Source organism: Ailuropoda melanoleuca, chromosome 10 (assembly GCF_002007445.2).
Source record: "Ailuropoda melanoleuca isolate Jingjing chromosome 10, ASM200744v2, whole genome shotgun sequence".
Lineage (NCBI taxonomy): Eukaryota > Metazoa > Chordata > Mammalia > Carnivora > Ursidae > Ailuropoda > Ailuropoda melanoleuca.
Window position 1 is genome coordinate 26,526,069 of NC_048227.1, and position 17,810 is coordinate 26,543,878.

The 17,810-nt window shown below is 48.6% G+C and overlaps 1 protein-coding gene across 1 annotated transcript in view; it reads right to left on the minus strand.

Annotated features, from left to right (window-relative positions):
* Positions 1–1,967: 1,967 nt before the first annotated feature.
* BMERB1 (bMERB domain containing 1) overlaps positions 1,968–17,810 on the minus strand; it is a 58,332-nt gene continuing 42,489 nt past the window's right edge. Inside the window, exons 2-5 of the mRNA XM_034670337.1 lie at positions 14,713–14,786; positions 7,641–7,755; positions 6,285–6,367; positions 1,968–3,596 (exon numbers count right to left, since the gene is read on the minus strand). Coding sequence (XP_034526228.1) covers positions 3,484–3,596; positions 6,285–6,367; positions 7,641–7,755; positions 14,713–14,786 — 385 coding nt within the window. The 3' untranslated portion in view covers positions 1,968–3,483. The remainder of the gene's footprint in view (positions 3,597–6,284; positions 6,368–7,640; positions 7,756–14,712; positions 14,787–17,810) is intronic.

The following is a 17,810-nucleotide window of genomic DNA, read 5'->3' on the forward strand; positions in this document are numbered from 1 at the left end:
AAAGAAAAGGATTTTTCCTTCCCTACATAACCACATGGTGACAACCCCGGTGAGAGGGCTCAGGGACAAAAGAGTGACAGAAACTGGATTGAAATAGGGTGAGGACGGGACTAGAGGTGAGGGAATGAAGATAGTAAGATGCCGGACAATTCTCAACATGTAAGGCTATGAAGATGGACAGAGAGGTGGTGGCTGTGGGTGAAGATGGGATGGAGCGCTGGTTGGTTGGTAATGGGAGAGATTGTTTGGTTGGTAATAGGAGAGATTTGTTTCAATTCTGACAGGAAAAGAAAGTCCTCTTGAGGCTACTGGAGAAGGGCTGGGATGAATGGTGACCCCACCACCACCAACCCAGAGGGCGTTGCTCAAAGGACCTGGGACCACTTCCTCATCTGAACAGTGGAAGTGATATGAACATGTGTCTCTGGGGTTGATGTGAGTAGCTGCAGAAACAATGCACATGGGGCTCTCAGTAAATGTTTCTCCTGTTGTATCTTTTCTGCTCTAGCTTCCAAAATGAGTGAGTCTGCAAGGTTTCCTGGCTTTGCAGGCAGCGCTGGTGATCCAGGAACACCTTGAGTTATTACTTTCTTCTGCTCTTTTTTGAAAGCCTGAATAAATGGTGGGGTTTTTGTTTGTTTAAAACAAATCAATAGAAATAGCAGGAACATAAAAAAGCAGGTGTACCCCAGGGCTCAGGGGATGTACTAGAGGCAGGATTTTTATGAGAGTTTCGATCTCCTTTGGCTCATTGGATCAGTGAGTGACTGCTCTCTAATTGGTCTGAGGTCAGACCTTCGAGACCCATGTTTTCTACAAAGAACGAAGAGTGGCAAAACTTTTGCAGCCTGGGTTTTTATTGCAAGAGTGGGAAGCGTCCATGGAGTGGTTTGAATAGCATACCCCCCCAAAAAAATTCATGTCTACTTGCTGTCTTAGAATGTGATCTTATTTGGAAATAGGGTCTTTGCAGGAGTCATTAAGCTAAGGATCCACAGGAAAGCATCCTGGGTTTAAGGTGAAGCCTTATAAGAAAAGGATGGGACACAGACACATACAGAGGACAAAATCATGTGAAGGCAGAGGCAGAAACTGGGGTGATGAAGCCAAGGAATGCCAAGGATTGCCAGGAGCCACCAGCAGCTGGAAACGGTGAAAAATTCTTCCCTAGAGCCTCCAGAGGGAGCGTGGCTCCGCTGACACCTTGATTCCAGACCTCTGGCCTCAGGAACCGTGAGAGGGTACGTTTGTGTTGTTTGAAGCCACCCTGATTGAGGTACCATGTTATGGGAGTGTCCTGGGAAGCTCACAGCGTCTGGCTTCATGGTTGGTGTAGGGCAGTGAAGGAGGCCATGGGGTTCCCTAAGGCCAGTGAGGTGGCACGAGCAGTGGCCAAAGGCAGCCTCTTTGGCTTCAGAGTGGTAGGAAGTGGTGTGCAGGCCAAAGCCTGGACTGAGGCGCAAACACATCTGAGACGGTGGGAGGGATTGAGGGTGTGCTGCCACTGGGAGGGTCATGGAACCCAAGGCTCCAGGGTCCTCAGTCAGAGATATTTTGTGTCAAGGGCAAAGCTGCTATGACTTGAAAGACCTTCAGATTCACTTTTGATTTACAAAGATTTTTGAGAAAGATGACCTAAGAAGTTTACTTTTATCTTAAGAAAAAAATCAAATTCAGATGAAGCTCTGTCCCCCAGGGTATTTATTTTAACATTCTTTTTTTTTTTAAAGATTTTTTTTTTATTTATTAGAGAGAGAAAGAGCACGAGCAGGGGAGGTGCAGAGGGAGAAAGACAAGCAGACTCCACTCTGACCATGGAGCCCGTCATGGGGCTCAATACCAGGACCCCGGAATCATGACCTGAGCTGAAATGCAAAAGTTGGACGCCCAACCAACCGAGCCACCCAGGTACCCTGAGACATTCTTGATTAATACTGAAAAAGTAGAAGCAGCCTAAATGTCTGATAGTAAGGTAAGGGTTAGTTAGATAGATTATGGCATAGCCACAAGATGGATTACTAAGCAGCCATTGCAAATATTTGTGAAGAGTGTTTAATGTTACAAAGAGCTCTTAATGATGTGGGAAAATGATAGTGATATCACGCTGAATGAAAAAGAAACTGGTTATAAAATGGTACAATATGACACCAATTGTGGGGGCGGGGGGAAAGCATGAAAGGAGATCTGCCAAAAGGGCAGCGTGGTCTTGAGTTGGAAAATTTGTGGGAGATACAAACAGAAAACAAGAAACTTCTTTATACTTTCTATACTTTTAAAAGGTTTACTATGTCCACGGATGAGTTCCATGATCAAGAAAAAAGTAAAAAAACGTTAAAAATGCTGTGTACGTGGTTTCCGTTTTTATTTTCTCTGATGGATGATTGCACATCAGTGAATCTTGAGTTACGCTAACTACGTTAGGCCAGTCACGACACACACACGTACAGAGAGATCACACAGGTTGTGCCGAGCTGGCTGTAGCAAATGTACATCAAGTTACACAGGTGGAATTATTAGGCTGGTTAAAATACACCACCAAATGATGGGACACGGTTGGGTCAGGCCACCTCTCCCGCCTGCCACTGCTGTTTCCAGAGGTCTGTGTGTTAGGCTGGTGAGTGGTGTCCTGCTGGCACTCCCTCCAGTGGCCCCCAGTGGGTGGAGAGCGCCTGAGTCAGCATCTGCTCTGGGTCCCCTTCTCATCTGCCCAAGCCTGGTGTTGGAGCCTCTAGCTCTCTGCTGCCTCTTCTGAGCACTGCTTGTGCTCCAGCCTAGGCCCTCATCCCCACTGTGCTCCACACACCTGGGGCAGACATTGCAAGGCAAGGAAGAGCCAAGAACGAATGGGCACACTCCGGATGTGAACCATGCCCAGACACAGGAGGGGAGAAAGCAGGAGACGTAACCACAACACCACACACAAGCTCAGTCTTTACAGATGGGCCCTCGTGTCTTCAAGATGCATGGGCTGTGTGGAGCCCTCCCTCCAGAGCACAGCGCCTGGGAGAAGACAGATAGGGGACAGAAGCTGTGCCCATCTGGGGCAGGTCTGACAGCAGAGCGAGAAGGGTGGATGGGGGATGTGTCCAACATGGTGCTAGATTGTTGAAAAGTCACGACTATACACACCTGGGGATCATGCCCCTGTCCCAGTTCATTCGCACAGTGGGTTAGATATAGATAGATAGAAGTGGAGATATACTTTTTCAAGGGAGGACCTTTCCTGGTGGTTGGATAAACAGTGAGACAGACTCCTGGGTTTGGCATGCTCTGGGGGGGGGGCCATGCGACGGTGAGGGACTCCCTATTGCTACACTCTGTACAGGGCGGCCGGGCCCGCCCGCAACGCCCACGGCCCCTGGCGGCAGTCACAGGCTTGCCTTCAACCCCTTCCGCCTCGGAGAGCTCTTGGGCCCCGGTGAAATGGGGGCTATGAAGACAAGGGGGGGTCCCCGTGGCCCCGGGGGCACCCCACGTGGGGGGCTACATGATATTGCACTGGGTGGCCCCACAGCAATCCTTGATGAGTGCCAGCCCAGTCTTGGCCACCGTGGGCTTGCTAGGTGGGGGCTCTGCTTTCTTCTCTGCTCGGGAGCCTGCAGCAGGATAGGAGCACAGAGGGAGAGAGGGAAAAGGGGAGAGAGGAAGAGGTGATATAAGGAGAGCCCTGATCATCGGCAGCCCCTGTCCCATCCCAACCCCTAGCCAGGTCTTCTCCCACTCCACAGATCAGGTTCCAAGGACTGTTCCCACCTCCCTATGAGCCTACTGGCTTTCAGTCCTCAGCTTCCAATCACAGCCTTTAGCTGTTATTCTATTCAGTTCTCTTTGCTATTGTAGTTGCCAAGCCTGGCACAGGATCTGGCATTCAAAATATTTACTGAACAGATAAATGGGAAATTTTGTCCAGGTCACTTTAATCCGGGGCTTTGTGTCTTTCAGTTCTGGAAATTGGTTATACATTATCTTTTCAGATACCTCCAACACTTATTTTCTGTTATCACTCCTTCTAGAATGCCTGTTAGAAGTAAGTTGGATTTTCTTATTCTACCTTCCATGTTTTAGAAGACATTTTCCATCTCTTTGTCTCTTTGTATTACATGCTGGTTAATTTCCTCAGCTCTGTCTTCCAATTTATGAATCGTCCCTTCAGCTCTGTTTAATCTACGAGTTTTTACTTCCGTGACAATAGTTTTTTTAGAAATCTGATTGTTTGCAAATCTACCAATTCTTTTCTCGTGGCCTCCTGCTATTTCATTTTGGGTTTTATCCCATCTCTTATCTCTTTCATCATTTTAAATATACCTAGTTTATTGCCTCTCTTAGATAATCTGTTATCTCTAGTTCTTGGGAGGACAGACATTCTCTTTGTGGCATCTACTGACTCCACTCATAGTGGTTCAGTTCTTTATGTATTTAATTTTTTTAAAAAGATTTTATTTATTTATTTGACAGAGAGAGAGGCAATGAGAGAGGGAACACAAGCAGGGGGTGTGGGAGAGAGAGAAGCAGGCTTCCCACCGAGCAGGGAGCCCAACGCGGGGCTCAATCCCAGAATGCTNCAGGGGGTGTGGGAGAGAGAGAAGCAGGCTTCCCACCGAGCAGGGAGCCCAATGCGGGGCTCGATCCCAGAATGCTGGGATCATGACCTGAGCCAAAGGCAGATACTTAATGACTGAGCCACCCAGGCACCCTTTTTAAAAAAAAAAATTTAATTCTTTAATTTTTATTTTATGTTATGTGTTTAATACAACTTTTATCAAGAGCTTATTTTCATGGAGTTTATTTTATCTGTGAGTTACATATTATGGGATGCAGAAGGGTCCCCACTGAGCAGTTTTGCATTTGCTTTGCTGGGGTCCCAAAGATTTCAGTGGCTAATTAAAATTAGTTTAATTTTTCAACTTTAGATCCCAGCACTAGATGACTAGTATAAATTTGGACATTTCACCCCTTGCATGGGGTATGGGCTGGATGTTTTGATTTCTTGCCAGGTTACTTTTTGCTATCCATAACCCTGCATAAAAGGCAGTTTCCTTGCTCCTTCCCCACACTGCTAGTGGAGTTTTTCTAATTTGCCTTTCATGGAAGAGACAGTCCACCGAGGATGCTGGATTTAAGCAAGGACCATACGCCTTGGGATATTAGGGGCCTGCAAAAGGAACCTTCTTCTTTATTCCCTTGCGCTCTACACCACTTTTCATGGGATGTTAATAGATGGTCAAGGAAAACTGAGTGTGTGGCCATAGTAGATGGTGGCGGCCTTTGTGTTTTGTCTTCCTAGCAAGATTTCTAGTCGCTTCACTCTGGTAACAGCCAATGTCCCTGTGGCTACAAGAGTAGGCATGCAACCCAGATCTGGCCAATCATAGTATCCCAGCCTCTTAATGATGGTGATGGCCCAGGAGGTGGAAACATGATCCAAGAAGGGCCAATCAGAATATTCCCCTGAGATTGATGTGTTTGGATACCAGGAGAGAGAATGGATGGTGTTGTCTTGCTGCTGCTAAGTTATGGTTCTAGAGTTCAGGCCCCATGAAGAAGGCCTGTGTAGTGGGAGAAAATGAAGCTCATGTACAAAGAGGGGCAGAAATAGAAATGGAAGGAAAATGAGGGCATTCTAACAGTGTCTAGTCCCCGAAGCTGTTTCCTGTTGCTCTTCTTCCAACAACCCCCCCTTTTTGCTAGGGCAAATTTGAATTGGGCATCCATTTCTTACAACTAAATGTAGCCTCACTGGGTCAACAAAGAGAAGCAGGACCTGTTATCACTTTTATATGCTAATAGACATTGGCACCAAACAGAGGGTCCAATACGTAGCATTTCCCGAACTTATATCACACGGAAACCCTTTCACTCTGAGTATCAACAGAGGTTGGAGTTCCCTGAACCTCTGCCCCCACCTTTTTGCCTCAGTGGCCATGGAACTCCTAAGAAATCCATCAAACCTGTGACTGATAAGGGACAGCTGCTACCAGGACCAGCTACCCAGTCTGCCGAACCCAGGGCAAAACGAAAATGCAGGGCCCCTTGTTCCAAAACTGTTATGAACCTCAAGACAGCAATAGCAGAACATGAAAGCAGGCACAGTGCCCTTCTGGGCATTGGGGCCTGGGCAGCTCCCCTGGTAGCATGGCCATGAAGCTGGCCGCACCTGCTGCCATCATGTGCCCAAGTCTGAGCTCTAGAAAGCATTTTGTCATCTGCCCTCTGGCTCCCAGACCTATTTTAAATTTCCTTTTCTCCTGGATGGGGGAAGGAGGAGGAATAACGTAGGCACTCACTGGCTGGAGATTTGGTTACTTTATCTAGAGGTTTTAACTTGATTCTCAGGAAATCCGCCATTTCCTTGTCTTCTTCTTGCTCCCTGTGGAGACAGGCACGTAAAGACAGGAGGGAAATAGCGTAAGCAAGGAAAGCATCAAGGAACTGAGGAAATGCGGCCAGAGGTGCAGTGTGTGGGACCACGTATCAGGCTTTCTGGCTGGTGCGGGCATGCTTTTGTGTGCTGTGCGCGGCTGGTACATGTATGCTGCGCGTTACATGTGGATGGGGAATATATGTTGTTCTGTGTTCTGTGTGGGTGGCGTGCCCATGTTGTTGTGTGTTAGGTGTTGATGGCGTGTGCATATTGCTTTTGATGAACTTGTTCCGAAGCACAGACAGTATCAACAGTGGAGTAACTGTCTCCCCGGGGCCAGGGTGAGATCCTGGGGCAGAGGCAGGGCCATGGTAGGACCCAGCCTCTGTAAGGGGTTCCGCAAGCTGAGTAACACCCTCCTGATCCCTCTGCCTTTAAGTCAGCCTACACATCTGCGTTCCCACGAGGTACGTGGCAAGTGTCAGAGAGCAAGTCACCTGAACTCTTCCAAGAGTCACCAGGAAAAACGTCAGTGGGCCCAGCCTGGCTGAGCCAGGCAAGGAGCATTCCAGGCCTCCGAGGTCCCAGGAGGACACAGACAATAATGAGCTAGATGCCTTCTGGGTTGGAAGAAGCCCTGTGAGCCTCTCTCCTTGTGGGGGGCTCCAAAGGCCTGGCTCCAGGACAAAAATACTCAAGAATCAACATTCACATCTTCCTATGAGCAGGTGCACTGTGGATCCAGGGCCCATGGTTGGCCAGATCAAGTGGCAGGCGCATCTGTAAGTAGGAGACCCCAAAGGCTAGGGAGGGGCACTGGAGCCACCAAGGGCAGGGGAGAGAACAAAGCCAGTAAGTGGAGAGGGCAGGCAAGGAAGCAAGTCAGTACAGGGGGCAGGGTTTCTGCAGAAGCACACAGAAGTTTCCAGAAGTGGCCTTGATGAACAGTTTGCCTTGGGACAAAGGTCAGTGAAGACAAAGTGTAGGAAGCTCTGCCATGTATCATGTGATGTCATTCCTCCCTGGTCACTTCCTCGAATAACATTGACTTAAGACCCACAGGCCTGTGCAAGACTTTTCGGAGTTGGATCCCAGTTTCCCTGGAATGTGCAACAGGTCCTCAGGCTAGAAGGCTGGGGGTTCATTTGGATCCAGTGTGTGGGAGCATTTGCCGAGGCCACACTTGTCAGACCAGGCCGTGAGTCCCTGCAGCAGAAGATGGGTTTGGGAGGAGGCTGAGGGCTGCATTCTAGGAGCGTGGGGACAGGAGCCCACTCACCTTAGCCGCTCAACCTCTGCATCATCCACCAGAAAGTCTCTCTTCTGCACCAGCTTGTGGATCTTCTGGATTAGCTCGTCCTCTCTCTGCTTCTGCGGCTTGGTCTTTTCTTTTTCTGGGAAGAAGAAAACACCAGCAAAGAAACAGTCGAGTGCAACTGCTGGAAGCATGTGAGTCCAGGGGCCAGGGTTGAGATCCCGGCTCTGTCATGTCACTCGCTGGGTGACCTTGAAGAAGCAACTGGACCTCTTCAAGGCTCAGTTTCCTTTCCTGTAAAGACACACAGTGGGGCTTAAAGGCAGTCGCGTTAGTAAATGGCTTAGCACAGAGCTGGGCCTGTGGCAGGTACTCAGGAAGTAATAATGATGCAACAAGGTGGTCATGCAGAAGGCAAGGGGCTCAGAGGGCTCAGGCAGGGGTGCGGGAGGGAGTTACTCTACAGCCAGGGCCAACCAGTGTGCACATGGAGATCATCCACGCTGTGGGCTCTAGTTCTGTCCCAGATACCAAGGGCTAGAAGGCTAAAGAGAAAACAAAAGATCCAGGGCTGGAGATGATGACTGAGAAAAGGAGAAGGGCAGAAACTTGAACCCTCTTTGGCTCCCTCTGCTCAGACCCCTTCAGAAGATAAAAAAGTGTGGGGGAGACTTGTCTGTAGGCACCACCCACTGGCCTCCAGGTACCACCCCACTGGCCTCCAGGCACTACCCACTGGCCTCCAGGTACCACCCACCTGCCTCCAGGCACCACCCACCTGCCTGCAGGCACCGCTTGCTTGGTGATGTGATCCTTTTGCTTGCCAACATCATCCACCTACTTGCCAATGAGAATTGCCAGCTTGCCAGCTTCACCCCCTGCTTGCTGGCACCACACACCTGATTCCTAACATCTCCATGTGCTTACCAACGTGACTCTCCAACTTGCTTCTCATCTCCTCCAGCACACCACCTTAGCCCAGGCCATCTCTTCCTGGACCATATGTGCATTCCTAACTGGATTCCCTGGCCTCTCCCTCCAACAGCCGTGAGCACCCATTGTAGAACCAGACAATCCCGCCTTCACACCCTAGTTCTCCTCACCCTAGCTGTGCAACTCTGGGCATGTTCCTCAACCTCTCTGGGCATCCAGTCTCTCAACATAGATAATCATGAAGTTACAGCAAATTTTAAGGGAGAAACCAAGGAAAATAGGCTCACTGCCTGGTACGTAGAAAGGGCTCATGAACTGTCAGCTGCTCCTATTATAAGTTATCATTTTACACCGTCATCGTTGTTTTAATGATTAAATGCTCTCCTCTTAAATACTACTGAATCAGGTACGAAAGAAAGAAAGACTTATTTAATGAATGAAAAGCAAATCTCCTAGCATAAGTGTGCAAATGAGAAGTGCTTCATAAATTGCAGCTATTATATTTGTATTCCCATGAGCTTGTCATTTCTATTTCATCTCTGTTTCTTAACCTTGGTACCGCTGATATTCCAGACTGTATCATTCTTTGTTGCAAAGACTGTCGCATAGACTGTATGGTGTTTAGAAGGATCCCTGGCCTCTATCCACTAGATGCCAGCAGTACCCCACCCCAGATGTGACAACCAAAAATGCCTCCGGACATTGCCCAATGTCCCCAGGGGGGCAAAATCACCCTGGTTGAGAACCACAACTTTAGTCCTTTCCAACAACCCTATGAGGGAGACGGTATTTTTAGGTCCAAGGGGAAGGTGCCATGGCCTCTCCAGCTGGGGCTATGCATCCCCAGTTCTGAGGTGGCATGGGGGCCAGTGGAAGTGAGATGTCACATCTTGGCTTGTCCCAGAGGAGCCCTCAAGGCAGGAAGGGCCCCAGGCATCTCTCCAACCAGACATACTTGCACCCATCACTGGGGAGCTGGTGAATGATCTTCTGACCCTGGCTGGAGAGGCATGAATTTCTTGGCCATTCAGTGATCTCTTTCCTTAATACCTTTATTGATGCCAGGAGCATTGTTTCTCCCCCACCCCCTTACACTCAGCCGCATCCATCTAGTCATCTGGACCTGGTCCAGGGAATACACAGAAAGACTCAACATGGAGTTGGAGGAGAAAGTAGGGAGAGGTAGAGTAGGAAAGCAGAAGAAGAAAGAAAATTTTAATATGTGAATTTCCACACAAGGTTACTGGGAAAACTTGATTTCCTGGGGAAATCAGTGGGACTGGCGTTGAGGACCTGAGCTCTGTAGCTAACTGGTTTCTCAGCCAGGTAGTCGATGACATGTTTCTCAGCCAACCCATGTTTCTCAGCCAGGTAGTCGATGACATTTCAGGCGGAATTCGCTCTTCATGAGGGACCCCCCTGTGCTGCAGGTTTGGGCATCCTTGGACTCAGCCTACTGAGTATCGGTACTGATCTTGTCTTAATTTAAACTTTTGGTATTTTGTTTATCATGGAGTGTGTGTGTGTGTGTGTGTGTGTGTATTTTGGTATTTTTAAGATTTACTTATTTTATTTTAGAGACTGTCAGAGAGAGTGCACGTGGGTGGGGTGAGGGGCAGAGAAAGAGAGAGAATCCCAAGCAGACTCCCCACTGAATGCAGAGCCCGACGTGGGGCTCAATCCTATGACTCTAAGATCATGACCTGAACCAAAATCACAAGCCAGACACTCAACCAACTGAGCCACCCAGGCGCCCCTGTTTTGGTATTTTAAATATTGCATTAATATAGTATTTGTCCTGGTTACTGAATTTTTTTGTGTTCCGGCTGAATACCTTGCCCTCCTCACCCTAGTCCTGGTTCTGGTCAGTCAGGCACCCCAGGGACTGTGTCAGCCAAAGACCCCTGCTCCCATCCATTTCTTCCTGTGCTCTAGAGCCTGCCACAGCCCCGACTGGAGCGCCTGTGGCCTGAGGTGGCCCTGGCTGGTCCAGTGGTCACACACCCATGTCTTCTTTGCCTCAGTAGCTCCCATTTGTTCTGCTGAGCCAAGAGTGATCTCAGAAATTGACCCATGTTAGGCCCATCAGAGTTCTCATCGGAGGCTGAAAATTAGGACACAGAGGCCCTAAGAGTTGTTTTTTTGTTAAGTTATGTTTTGTTTTGTTTTTGTTTGTTTTTGCTGTGAAAGAGAGAAAGTGGCAATGGGCTCAACGCTCAGAGACGAAGACCCTTTGCTCGTCTTTGCGCCCGCCTTTATTGGTCCTTCAGGATAATCATAAACCTTTATCACTGTTTCTCAAGCACATGATGTGTGACAAGGGGTCTTACTGGAACTAGGAGGATCTGTTTATGGGAAGGATATGATATGCTAATCTGCATGTTCTATGAGTTCTGCTAAACATGGAAGAGTTGGGTTTTTGTGTGAAAAGATCATGGGAGGGAGATTGAGTGGGCTTGCTTGGCTCATCCAAAGCACAGGGAGAGAGAGACAGAGACAGACAGAGAGGGAGGGAACATTCCCACAGCTTTCCTGTCTCTGGTTCTGGACCTTTGTGAGGTTGGGTTGAGCTTCAGGCCGGTATTGGGTGGAATAGTATCCTCCCACCCCCCACCCCCAAATGTCATGTCTACCCTATTTGGAAATAGGATCTTTGCAGATGTAATTAGTTGAGCTGAGGTCATATTCACTAGGATGAGCGTAAATCTGACGACAGCTGTCCTGTGAGAAGGCGAGAGGACACATAGATGTACAGGAACAAAGCCACAGGGTGACAGAAGCAGAGATTGGAGCAAGGCATCCGCAAGCCAAGCAGCACCAAGAACTGTCGGCAGCCCCCAGGAGCCGGAAGAGGCAAGGAAGGGTTCTCCTCTAGAGCCTCTGGAGGGAGCAGGGCCTGGCCCACACCTGGATTCCGGACTTCTGGCCTCCAGAACTGAGGGAGAACCAATTTATATGGTTTTACGCTGCTGAGTTGGAGGGAATTTGTTAGGGCAGCCTTAGGGAGCTCATACAATGGCCCAGGGCTCCAGGAGCCTCCCCTGTCCTTCCAGTAACTGCCCATTCGGTGCTTCCAGCAGCTGGGGTGGGTTTTTATACCTTTCAAGCTAGTTCTGGGCGGGATATAAAATGGGACAGCAGAACCGGTTGTCCTCACAGGGTGGCTGCTCCTCATGGTCACATGAGACTTTAGAAAAGGACCCGTGCCAGAACTCCACACTAACTGAATCGAATTTCTAGTGGGTGACACCTAGACATTGCTCTTTTTGCTCCTTTCTTGGACTGTTTTGCGTCTGACATTTGACTTTCCGTGGTAACAGTGTTCTTGCGATATAATTCACATACCATAACGAGTCCCCTATCGAGTCGAGCTGCCATGATCACAGTCAACTCTAGAACAGTTTGATCGCCTCGAAGAGAAACCCTACACTGTTTGCTGTGCACCCGCACCGCGCCTGGCACCTGGTGAGTGCTCGCGGGAGCCGCAGTGTCTGAAGGGTCTGCTAGCCTCATATGCTGTTGGAACAAGAATGTCCTGAGCGCTCCCACGGTTTGCATCTCCCACCTCCTGGCATCTGCACAATGACCATGGGAGGCTGGCATTATTGGCTCATTTTGCAAACAAGGAATTTAAGGCTGGGAGAAATTAAGTTGCTACATGAAGGCCACCTGTCTGGCCAGCCTGGATTCAAAGCCAGGTCACTATACTCTAAAGTAGGGGTTCTTGGGGTGCCTGCATGGTTCGGTTGGTGAAGCGTCTGCCTTCGGCTCAGGTCATGATCCNCCATGGGAGGCTGGCATTATTGGCTCATTTTGCAAACAAGGAATTTAAGGCTGGGAGAAATTAAGTTGCTACGTGAAGGCCACCTGTCTGGCCAGCCTGGATTCAAAGCCAGGTCACTACACTCTAAAGTAGGGGTTCTTGGGGTGCCTGCATGGTTCGGTTGGTGAAGCGCCTGCCTTCGGCTCAGGTCATGATCCCAGGGTCCTGGGATCGAGCCCCACATTGGGCTCTCTGCTCAGTGGGAAGTCTGCTTCTCCCTCTCCCTCTGCTGTTCCCCCTGCTTGTGCTCTGTCTCTCTCTGTCAAATGAATAAGTAAGATCTTAAATAAAATTAAAACAAAAATACAGAGTAGGGGCTCTTAGGTGGCAGTTTTGCACCCCCCTGCCAGTGTGTATTTGGCAGCACCTGGAGACATTTTTGGTTGTCATAGCTGAGGGGGAGGTGCTACAGGCATCCAGTGGGTCGAGGCCAGGGGTGCTGCCAAACCTCCTACAGCACACAGGACGGGCCCCCCACCAGCCCCGGCAAAGAACGGCCCTACATGTTGCTAGTGAGAAGGCACTTAGAACAGTGCCTGGTTCTACAATGCATTCTCTCACTCTCTCTCTTTCTCTCTCTCTCTCTTTTTTTTTTTTAGAGAGAGAGAGAGTGCAGGAGTGGGGTGGGAGAGGGACAGAGGGAGAGAGAGAATCCTGAGCAAAGACTCGACACTGAGTGCAGAGCCCCACACGGGGCTCGATGTCACGACCCTGAGCTCATGACCTGAGCTGAAACCGAGTTGGCCGATTAACTGACTGAGCCACCCAGGTGTCCCCTGGACCGAAAACGCCTTCGGCTGTGCTTCCTGCTCAGTCCCAGCTACTGCTCCCTGGTACCAGTGTGCGCCTGGCCCCATCTCTTCCCACTGACTTGTGAGCGGCTAGAGTAGGGAATCGCCAGGGCTTGCACCTGTACCGCCTCTTGAGACATACTTACTGAGTGGATAGGAGGGCCAACATATTCGAGTAGAGGCCTATGGCTGTTTATCTGGCCTGTACTGCTGCTTCCCAAGGCCCAGGCAAGGTTCTTTTTTTTTTTCTTTTTAATTTTTTTTTAATTTTATTTATTTTTCAGAGAGAGAGCACAAGCAGGCGGAGTGGCAGGCAGAGGAAGAAGCAGACCCCCCACTGAGCAGGGAGCCAGATGCGGGACTCAGTCCTATGACTCTGGGATCATGACCTGAGCCAAAGGCAGACGTGTCACCAACTAAGCCACCCAGGCATCCTCCAAGGTAAGGTTCTTGAGACAGACTTGTCTCAAGATACACCTTCCCTTAGCACCTGCCAGGCCCTCATTCCTGCACTTAACCCAGCCTGGATGGGCAGGGAAGGCTCTCTTGGGAAAAGAGGCCAAATAAACTAGGACCTGAAGGGTGGGTGGAAATTGTGTGTGTGTGTGTGTGTGTGTGTGTGTGTGTGTGTGTGTGTATCTGGCTTTATTCCATGTACTTGAAGCAAAACAATATTTTCCAACTCAATACCTACCGAAGCAGATATGGCACTATCGTAAACAAGATGTAAAAGAGATTTCATAATAATTTTTTAACATGCAACTTTTCTCATTAATTATTTGTAGGTTTAGAAAAGATAATTATGGTTCAAAAAAAGGAGCTTAGGTTAAATGGCAATAGGTTTGTTACTGGCATGTTAACATGAATTAGTATATAAATATGTTACAAGGGTGGGTAGAAATTTGTTCAGTTAATGACAAGAACAACAGTAATAATTTCTTAAGCACTTCCTATAGGATGGGAATTGTGCCTGGCATCATACATGTTTTTCCCCTCAGTCAATCCCACAACGATCCTATGAGGTAGATACTGTTATTGTCCCAGTTGACAGGTGAGGAAATGGAGTTTTGGTGGAGTAAGTTGCTACAGGTCATGTCATTAATAATCGACAGATCTAGGTTGGACTCCAAAGTCATACTCTACCTGCCCCCCAGCTAGAATAGTAGTAGTAATAATCTTTGAACAAAGTAATAATACTTGCTGGACTCTGCATTTTGGACCAGATGTGAAGCTAAGCCCAAGGCTGGCCATGTTCCATGCATCACAATGGGATTTATACCCAAAGAGTTAAGTGCTATGACTGTTACTACCCCATCTCTGGAGGATGGGAAATTGAGTGTCAGATAAAGTGACTTTCCCAAGGTCAAGGAGGATGCCAGAATTAAGACTTGAAGCCGTGTCTACCAGACTGAGAGCGCCACATTGCAAGGATGGGGCTGTGCTTGGAGAAGACATGAACTCTGTCTTCCAGACCTAAGGAGGGCCGGCTGGGGCAGGGAGGGGGGGCGCTGGGCAGCTCCTTGACTCGGCTGGAGTCCCACGTGCTTACCTGGGATGGCGACCAAGTTCTGTAGCTCCTGCTTCAGGTCCATAATGTCATTGCAGAGCTGGATGTCGTCCATCCTGGGGAGACAGGACCAAATCCCACAGCAGGTCACACTGACAGAACGTTCTACACCCTGAGCATCACCCAGTTTGAACAAAGACTGGGGAGGACGTTGTCCTTTGTGAAGAGCACCCATGCTCTTTATACAAGTTCTCCCTCAAAAGAGGAAAACTAGGGGTGCCTGGCTGATTCAGCGGGAAGAGCACATGACTCTTGATCTCGGGGTCATGAGTTTGAGCCCCACATGGGGTGTAGAGATTACTTAAATAAATACAAAATTTACAAAGACAAAGAAGAAAGACAGAAAGTGCCCTTATCCTACTACTTAGAAATGACTGATCACTACTGATAAGCCCGTGATGGAATTGCTTTTGGTCTTCACGTCCTCACTTCTGTTCGCTCATACGAATGAGCTCCTGCTGCAGACTCAGTGTTTTCTATTAGCAGCTATGTTAAAAAATTTTTTTAAACATTATAGAAATGCACAATGTAGAGAAAATCTCCCTCAATCCTTTAGGGAAAGAAAAAAAAACATTGTCAATGCTTTGGTATATATTCCTCCAGATTTGTAAAAATGTTCCTGTTTATACCATAAGTTATGACATCGTTGCTATTATACAAAAACATTTTGGAATTTTTTTTTCCTTTTTTTTTTTTTTAAGATTTTATTTATTTATTTGGCAGAGATAGAGACAGCCAGCGAGAGAGGGAACACACAGGGGGAGTGGGAGAGGAAGAAGCAGGCTCATAGCGGAAGAGCCTGATGTGGGGCTCAATCCCATAACGCCGGGATCACGCCCTGAGCCGAAGGCAGACGCTCAACCGCTGTGCCACCCAGGCGCCCCTGGAATTTTTTAACTTAATGATATATCTTGGGCATTTCTCCATGTCAGGACATGCACACCTCCTCGTTTTTAATGGCTGCATAGTATTCCACTGTATTGATACATGGTGATTTATTTAACCATTCCCCTAGCCACAGGCATTTGGGTTGTTTCTAGGATCGATTTCTAGAAATACATCAATTCCTAGAAAAATTAATTCCTAGAAAGGCAATCACTGGGAAGTGACACGAACACTTGCATTTGATCTTTTATTTTTAAAAAATATTTATTTAAGAGAGAGAGAGAGTGCATGGCTGGGATGGGGCAGAGGGAACGGGAGAGAGAATCTTCAACAGACTCTGTGCTGAGCGCAGAGCCTGATGTGGGGCTCAATCCCAGGACCCCGAGATCCTGACCTGAGCCGAAACCAAGAGTCAGATGCTCAACTGACTGAGGCACCCAGGTGCCCCAACACTTGCATTTTAATTAGGAACTTCCGAATTGCCCTCCAGATGGGACGGTGCATGATATTCCCGCCAACTGTGTGCAAGGATGCTCACTCCTATAATCTCAGTCCTTGGGCTGCATCATGTGTTACAGTTTTGTAGGTGTGCTACAACATTAACTTACGCTGTTGTTAACCATGTGTGTACTGGGTACCCAGAATTTCCCCAAGTATATTTATCAGGGCTGCTTCAATTACCCCCTGTCTTGATTACTTAGGTGGGGTTTTCAGGTTCGGTTTTGGGGTGCCATTTGAGCCACTGTTGGATACATGGGGATTCACAAAAGGCTTTTTCTTCAAGTTGGATTATTTGGGGTGGGGACTGTGCATTCTCAGAAGCAGCACCACTGAGTACAAAGGGCTTGGCATGGCTACGGCTGTTGAGATGTCTTTTTAAATCACTTCCCCATGGGGCATGGAGGGTATCTGCCTTCACTCTGCACACCTTTATTGAACATTTCCTGTGTCCACCACTGTCATGGGCTCCAAGCATGCGGCAGCCTCCTCTGCCCCCGGGGAGCTGAAATTTAGGTGGGGTGACAGTGCGTGAACACAAATACAACAGAACGTCACATGCTCTGAAGAAGAGTAAAGCAAGGGGCAAGGGGATGGAGGGGCCAGTTTGGACACACCATCCTACAATCAGGAAGAGAGAGGGGAGCATTCATGTTCTCAAAGGACTCAACTGAGTGCACACAGCAAGTGAGAACAGAACAAGGCTAGGAATCAACTCCTCTGAGGCCACTGATCTTCCTGCCTCCTTCCTCGGATCTGCTGCCCCCATTTGGAAGTGCCAGCCACAGACCAGCTTGGGGCTGCCTGCCCTTTGCTGGCCGAAAATTGCCCGTTATTGCCCCTTCTGATCCTAGCTCGCAGCTTTCGGGACGAGCCACAGGATCATCTCCCTGTTGCCAGAGCCCCCCCCCCCAAGCATTTGTCAGGCTCTGCCCTAAAATGTCCTAGCAGGTGCCAGCTGCCTTGAGTGAGCTGGGGGGCTTGCCAGAAGGGTACAGCCTGTTCCCGTGGGCTCCCGTCAGCGATCATTCAACTGGAGGGGCTCCAGAATCCTTTGCCACGTCGACTGCAGAGATCAGCCTCCATCCGTGGCTCTAATGAGGATGCTTTTGGTCTCTGGGGATATTTGGCAACGTCTGGAGACATGTTGGTTGTGACAACTGGGCGTGTTTGGGGATGGCTGCTGGCACCTACTGGGTAGAGTCCAGGGATGTTGCTAAACATCCCACAGCACAAAGGATAGCGCCTCAGTAGGGAACGATCTGGTCCGAATGTCAATCATGCTAACGCTGAAAAATCATGGGTTATGACCATGGAACTGAGTCAGGTACCTGACTGATAATTTTCAAGAGATGAAAGGAAACGTGGTGAAAGGGACAAAAGAGAGACAGACAGTGGTCAGAAGCAAGAGCCCTGGTGCCCAACAGCTCTCCCTCTAAGGGGCCCATGCACCAGCGACTGAACTTCTCTGAGCCTTACTTTCCTCCTCTTTAAGATGAGAATAGTAACAGTTTGCTGCCCAAGATTATTCTGCATGTCAAGTGCTGAGCATGTGCCTGGGACACATAGAGTAAAGTGCTCAGTAACTGGTATCTAGTAAAACTATTTACTATGACAAAGAAGCAGGGAGAGAAAGAGAAAATGATGCTGGGAGAATATGTGACAAATGGAACGTGTTCAACCTTAAAAATAATCAT